General features: G+C 57.3%; 2 protein-coding genes across 3 annotated transcripts; one reads left to right on the forward strand and one right to left on the reverse strand.

Moving 5' to 3' along the window:
- Positions 1-9: 9 nt before the first annotated feature.
- On the forward strand, positions 10-2,915 carry ANAPC15 (anaphase promoting complex subunit 15). 2 transcript variants are annotated; one of them, XM_066209054.1, is made up of 4 exons: positions 10-540; positions 2,246-2,305; positions 2,387-2,524; positions 2,666-2,915. In XM_066209054.1, exons 1-4 carry the CDS (start codon positions 493-495, stop codon positions 2,711-2,713), a joined length of 294 nt encoding a protein of 97 aa, XP_066065151.1. In that variant the 5' UTR covers positions 10-492; the 3' UTR covers positions 2,714-2,915. The 2 variants fall into 2 exon arrangements, with proteins under 2 accessions (XP_066065151.1, XP_066065142.1); XM_066209045.1 differs by lacking the exon at positions 10-540 and adding an exon at positions 1,117-1,236.
- A 281-nt stretch (positions 2,916-3,196) lies between these two features.
- On the reverse strand, positions 3,197-4,639 carry LOC136305746 (transmembrane O-methyltransferase homolog). Its single transcript, XM_066209066.1, is given in 3 exon segments — positions 3,197-3,577; positions 3,731-3,939; positions 4,378-4,639. Coding segments are annotated over 3 exon segments (852 nt in total).
- Between the last annotated feature and the right edge of the window lie 2,236 nt (positions 4,640-6,875).

The raw sequence follows: 6,875 nt of genomic DNA on the forward strand, positions 1-6,875 counted from the left end.
ATGTGGCGGATTGGGCAGCACTGAGGGAAGGGAGGAGACAGTGCACCCCGCCCTGGCACCCTGCTGTGTCCTGGCTTGACACTCGTGCCTATCATGGCCCCCCTCCAGCCCTGCATGCAACTGGAATTCATCCTCCTGGTGCCTGGCTGGGGCCAGCACCAGCCAAAATCCACCTGGGGCTGTTTTTCCTTCCCTCCCGTGGGAGGTGGCCTGAATCCCTGACACCAGCACAAGGGGCAGGACCTGGCCCCCCAACACCACAGGGTCCCTGTGAGTGGCCGAGGCAGGAACACCACAGTAGGTAAGAGAGGTTGCTGGTGGCGACAGGTACCCCTGTGGGGTCACAGATGGCCACAGGGTAGAGACAAGTACCCTCATCGAATTACAGGTACTCCAGGGCATCACAAATGCCCCATGGAGGGGGGAGCAGATACCCTGGGGGAGAGCAGTCACCTGTGGCTGGGGAGCGACAGAAACCCTCCAGTGTGAGACATGCCTGCCTGGGGCGGGAAGGGAGGGAAGATACCCTGGAAGTGGCAGGTAAGTCCAAGGTCACACATGATGGGGCGGCCAGACGTGTCCCGGGGTCAGATGCCCTGAGGAGGGGGGAAGATACCCCCTAGTGGGCTCAGAGATACCCCCCCCCCGGGCAGATGACAGATACCCCAACCCATGGATGGCACTTACCCCCAAAGAAGCAGATACCCCATGAGGATCACAGATACCTCCTCACTGGGGTCACTGGTACCCGTGGGGGTCACGTACCCACCATTAGTCACAGATACCCCAAAGGGGGGCACAGATATTCTGGGACCTCAACTGGGTCCCAGATCCACCCCATTGGGGGGGGGGGTCACGTATGCCCGGGCTGTCACAGCGGCCCCAGACTCGGACGCGCGCGGGGCCCAGCCCCTGGGCTGTCAATCAGCCCTGCTACCTGTCAATCAGCCGCCGCCCTAGGGCACGCCCCCATTCTTACCCGTGTGGGCCTGGTCCCGCCAGACACAACCGCCCTCCCTCTGCGCATGCTCCGTGCGCTGTAACTGGTTCCGGGTGGGGCTCCACTTCCGGCTCGGGGGCCGGCGCCAGCCTGGTGCTGCTCCCGGTGCTCCCGCCATGTCCACGCTGTTCCCCTCCCTCCTGCCCCGCCTCACCGAGTCCCTCTGGTTCAACCTCGACCGGCCGTGCGTTGACGAGACCGAGCTGCAGCAGCAGGAGCAGCAGCACCAGGCCTGGGTGGGCACCGGGTTAGGGGGAGATGTGGGGCCGCCGGGCCGGGTGTCAGAAGGCCGGGAACGGGTTCAAGGCTGGTGAAGTGGCCCCCGCTCCTTCAGCGGGCACAGCCGTCGTGCTCGTTGCAGCCCGGAGGCAGTGCCCGGCGTGGGGGTTCGCGGGCGTCCCGGCACACGGGGCTCCTCCGGTGCGTCGCTCCCCCCGCGTGTTCAGTTCACCGACTGTGCCCGTGTTTCAGCGTCGGCTCGGGCACCGCTACTCTCGTATCCGTCATCCGTGTGCCACACTGCCTCGGTGCGGGCTGTTACCGGAGCTCCCCGTTTACTGTGTGGGGGTTAATTGATAAGATGCTGCTGAACCGCGATTCCTGCAGCATCTTCCAATTAATTAATGAACTGATCTCTCGAGGGAGGCGAGGAGCAGTTTCTGATCCTGGTAACTGACAAGTGTTTGCGCTGTGAGCGCGGTTGGTTGCTGCAGCGCCCCTGAGTATGGGGGAAAAAACACCTATTTGATTACAGTTTAAAAAAATTGTCTCAGTAATTAAGTTTTTATAATTAAATAATAAAGTTTAAATCAATTAAACCGCCAGCACTTAGAAGATGTTCCAAGTCCCTCTGGGTGGGAGGTGCTGACGTATTTTAATTGAGCTTTAATTAAAGCTGGCTGATCGTCTGGCTGATCAGATGTCTCAGATTTGGTTCTTTTTTGATAATGAAATACATGAGCTTTGTGCTTGAGCTCCTCATGCCACACACGGGGACACCTCGAACCCCCTCAGCCCCAGCGTGGACCGCCCTGGGACCACCCTGCCTGGTGCCATGGTGTTCAGGCAGATGCGTGTAGCTGCTCTACCGTGCTTGGCTGGGGAATGCCAGGAAGGCAGCGGGACTCGGGCTGGAAATAGGCGTGGTCAGGAAGCGACACAAGCCGGCAGCTGAGACGGAAGGGCCTGCTTGCCGCGCCGTCATGGAGCTGTCGGGGTGCTCACCCGCCTCTCTCCCTTCCCCAGCTCCAGAGCATCGCTGAGAAGGACAACAATTTGGTGCCCATAGGAAAGCCAGCGTCCGAGGTGGGTGTGGGGGCAGGGAAGTGGGGGGTTGCCACAGGGCTTGAGGGGCAGATGGGGTTGCTGGAGCTGTTGTGTCCACAGCACTATGATGAGGAGGAGGAGGAGGATGATGAAGATGATGAAGACAGCGAAGAGGACTCAGAAGATGATGAGGACATGCAGGATATGGACGAGATGAATGACTATAATGAGTCTCCTGATGATGGGGAGATCAATGAGGTAAATAGTATGAGACCCCAAAGCAGGGGATGTGAAGTGTGTGCGACCCTGAGCGTGAGCTCTGGGGGCTGTTTTCTCTCCTTCACTCCCTCTGTTGGGTTCTCGCTCTGGTGGGAGATCTCAAACCTCTTTCTTTCCCAGGTGGACATGGAGGGGACAGAGCAGGATCAGGACCAGTGGATGATCTGATTCTGCCACAACTGGAGGCTGGGGGAGAGCCTTTGCCCCCCATGGCTCTGGGGGACAGTTCAGTGAAGCTCTCCCTGCCATGGTTGCTGTGCGGGGCAGGAGGTTCGGAGGAAAGCCCCCAGGAGAGCCAGAGGGGAGACTGCCACCTGGCACATTGGAGCTGACACATCTTTTCTAATAAACTCAGTTTTCAAGAAAACAACCCCAAATCTGGTGTCTGAGGCCACCAGGGCAAGCAGGGGGTACCACCCAGGCAAATGCAGGGCTGCTCCCCACCATCCACTGGTGTGCCTGGCAGACCTCCCTGTGCGCTGTAGGAGCACTATGGGGAATGAGCCCCGTCATCACCCAGTGCGCCCCACCACAGACCACAGCAGCCACTGCGTTTCCTTCAGAGCCCATGTTGAGGCCGCGGCAGGGGCTTGGGGAGCTGGCACTGCCACGGTCACCGTGGCCACCACAAGGCAGAGGCTTGCCGCCCGCTCAGTGGGCACCAGTATAGCGGAGCTCGGCGATACCATCAGGAATGCCGCGGAAATACTCCAGCCTGGTGCGGTGCACCTTGCAGTGGTATTTGCCGCAGGTCTTGGCGTACTGCAGGAAGTGGGGTGCCCCAGGGAAGAGGACGTTATCAGCCAGGATGGTGGCCCCCTCAGCCAGCAGCTGGTGGCTCTCCAGCAATTGTAGGTCCCGCAGGTAGCAGCGTTTCCAGTGATCCATGAAGACCAAGTTGGCATTCATCAGGCCATGCTTCTCCCGCAGGCGGGGTATCACCTCCTCCGAGGGACCCACGATCAGCTCCACCTGTGCTGCAGCACCCTCAGTCGCTGGGGCAGAGTGTCAGGGTGCCCACCCACCACCCTGCTTCACAGGGTGGTGAGAGGTCCACATGGGACAGGACCTTTCTCTTCCCGCATATACTACCCAGCAGGTGGCGCAGTCCCTGCCACAGCAGCAAAGGATGCCCACCCGTCTCCTCCCCAGTTTCAGGTGCAGAGCTGGGCTTTATCCCAAAGCCCGGGTGCTCACCATCTGCTCGCTGAAGCCAGCCAGGCGGATGACCTTCTCGGCCACGGCAGCGTGTCGGGGGTCCCCCTCGATGGTGTAGAGACGGGCACCTGGGGGCAGCCCCTGTGCCAGCAGCACGGTGCCATAGCCACAGTATGTGCCCAGCTCCAGCACCCGCAGCGGTGCCTGCTCCAACAGCACCCGCTCCACAATCCGCCCTGACATGGCATGTGCCTCTCAGCACCCACAAACCTGTGCCACCCCAGCCCTGGGCAGGGCGAAGGTGCCAAGCAGTTCCCAGTGCCCAGAGGGATGGAGGAGAGCCGTGTCAGAAATGCCACAGCCAGGTCGATGATGCCATAGCCATACCAACAGTGCCATGGCTGTGCTGGCAGTGCAATGGCCATATCAATGGTGCTACAATCATGCCAACGATAATATGGCTATATCAACAATGCCACTGCCATGCCAATGGTGCTGTGACCACATCAACACTTTCAAAGCTGTGTCAGTGGTGTCACGGCCATGCCAGTGGTGCCGTGGCTGTGCCAACGTGCTGTGGCCATTCTGGCAGCGCCACGGTCATGTCACTGGTGCTGTGGCCATACTAATGGTGCTATGGCCGTGTGGTGGGGGCAAGAAAGGGTGGCACTCACCTTTGTCAGGCCCCACACAGCTGAGGTGCTCACAGTGGTAGCACCACTGATCAAAGGTCTGGAGGATGTGGTGGGGGTCCCCAGGGATGGCATGTGTCAGCAGGTACTGGAAGGCACGCTGCTCCCGCGAGGTGCCGGTGAGCCGGTCCCGCAGCCAGGCCACCAGCACTGCCCGGTACAGCAGCATCAGGTAGTGCCGGTACCGGATCAGCAGGGTGACAATGAAGGGCAGGAAGGCCAGGGCAATTGCCGGAGACACCATCACAAGCGAGAGAGGCTGTGATTTTTGCACAGTTACTGAGTTGACTTTCTTAGTTTTCTGCTTATCTTGGGAGTTCTGCCAAATGGTAAGTTCTGCACCCTTTGTGTCCACTATCAGTAGGATAACCTTGGGCCCAGGCTTTGAAAATCTCCCCTGCGCAGAGACCGTTGAAGTATTGTGAGCCCTAAACCATAACAAGGCAAATCTATCCCCTCACAGGGGATGCTGTGGTAGGGCATCCTCCCAGGGTGCCAGCCTCACAGCTCCCACTCATGCCATGAGTTGGCTGTACTGTGCCCCCCCTGGAAGTACCTTTCCCTGGGCTCCAGTGCTGCTGGACCTGCAGGGAGAGAATGCCTTTCCCAGGATGCTGTGGAGGTCCCTGTGCCAGGGTTGGGGAGTGCTGGGGACCCTGCTGCCAGGGTCCAGAGATTTGGGTTGGCAGATCTGGCATCCCAGGGGATTGCGCTGCTGTGAGGGGCCTTGTACAGGACAACCCCTTGTATCCCCACCTTGGTCCAGCATTGCTCCTGCACCTCACACCCTGCTCCCCACACCCTGCTGCCCATACCCTGAGGTGTTGGGGGTGCCCAGCCACAGTGACAGGATAGGGCAATGGGGGTGGCACTTACCTGTCCCCACACTCCAGGCAGGCAGAGGCAGGCAGTCCTGTGTGGAATCCTGCTGCCACTCAGTTATTTATTGATGGTGTCACCTCAGCTGCAGCTGCTATCAGAGCTCCGGTTACCAGCTCAGTGCAGCTGGCAATGTGTCTTAGGTTACAATGCAATACGTAACCAAAAGTATGTATTCTATTACAATCTGTGAAAACCAGGTGGGGCAGTGTTCTTGATCTCTTCCATGACCCATCCATCATAACTCCTGGATGGGGGGCGAGGGGCAGATTTCCTGTTATTGGGCCAGCTGTTAAAACCAGGTGGGGCAGTTTTCTCTATCCCTTCCACTACTAATTCTTTCTGCAGGAGGATATCTTCTGTTAATGCGCCATTGAGGCTCCCTGCATGACTGACAAGATACATCATCCCATTGTGAGATGCTCCACTCAGGGGAGGAGCCAAGCATTCCTACCTGGATAAAATATGGGATTTGGAACACCAAAGTCAGCCTTTTTCCACTGGATTCCCAAAGGAAGGCCAGACCCTTCTACACCACCACTGGACATTCAGAAGAAATCCACCCCCTTCTACAGGATCATTGCTTCAACAGAACCACACCTGTCACGCCAGGAGGACTGCAGCCACCGTTTAATCGCACTGCTACCAACACCCTGACCAACAGGGTGTCAGGATGTATTCTGACTTAGTCAGTGGTTTTGTTCTACTGCATTTTATTGAATTTTCCTATTAAATTGTAGTTCTGACTTGGTGATACAGTCTGCGTGGTAGCCAGTGTGTTATAAGCCCCAACAAAGATGTATCAAGCTCTGAGGGCTGACCTGCAACCTCCCAGAAATGGCTTAGAATAATTGCAAGTCGGGTCATCGGGTGTGTTTTGAAAAGCAAAAGGTTTTAATTAAAATAGAAAATAACAAACAATAGAAAACAAAAGCAAAAGCCCCGCACAGATTCAGGGAAACCCCTTTACACCAGGCTAAGACACCCAAAAGCACCGAGCACCTCTGTGCTCTTTCTTATGTACTCAATGGATTAGGAGGGTCTCCTGGCTTGCCTCCCAACAGAAACAGCTACAAGTTTTGAGGTACATTTCAAAGATCCAACCAGTACCCCTATGGTGGCACTAGGCCAGTTACAATGAGGGGAGAACAGAAAGTTCTGGTTCTTCTTCCTTAAAAGTCAGGGGTGAAACTGAAACCCCTTCCCTACAATGGAAACACCCATTTGGTTGTAGGGATGCACTGCAATAACTTGGGATCTCCCACTGGTTTGCTTTCAAATCAACATACAACGGAAATGGGGCTAGGCTGGGGCTGGGAGGTAGTCCTGGGCTGCACAAGGGGGCCTTGGGCTGGGGTGCTGATACTGGAGTTGGGGTACCAATAGTGTAGTGAGGTCCCAATACTGGTGTGTAGTAATAGGAGCTGTGGTCCTGATACTGGAGCTGGAGTCCTCTTACTGTGCACTGAGAACGTTGGGTACTGGAAACACCGAGCAACAGGAGCACGGGGAGCCAGAAGCACTGGGCACTGGGAAGACTGGGAATCAGTAGACACTGGGGACACTGCGGGCCCAGGGACCATGGGGGCATTGGGAGCACT

Source organism: Chamaea fasciata, unplaced genomic scaffold, assembly GCF_029207755.1.
Source record: "Chamaea fasciata isolate MVZ Bird 193981 ecotype frontalis unplaced genomic scaffold, bChaFas1.0.hap1 SCAF_2, whole genome shotgun sequence".
Taxonomy (NCBI): Eukaryota; Metazoa; Chordata; class Aves; order Passeriformes; family Sylviidae; genus Chamaea; species Chamaea fasciata.

Bases quoted from the DNA above. Each gene is read 5' to 3' on its own strand.
- ANAPC15 (XM_066209045.1), top strand. From the start codon at position 1,117: ATGTCCACGCTGTTCCCCTCCCTCCTGCCCCGCCTCACCGAGTCCCTC. The intron at 2,306-2,386 runs GTGGGTGTGGGG...TTGTGTCCACAG, and splicing joins TAGGAAAGCCAGCGTCCGAG to CACTATGATGAGGAGGAGGA. The intron at 2,525-2,665 runs GTAAATAGTATG...TTTCTTTCCCAG, and splicing joins ATGATGGGGAGATCAATGAG to GTGGACATGGAGGGGACAGA.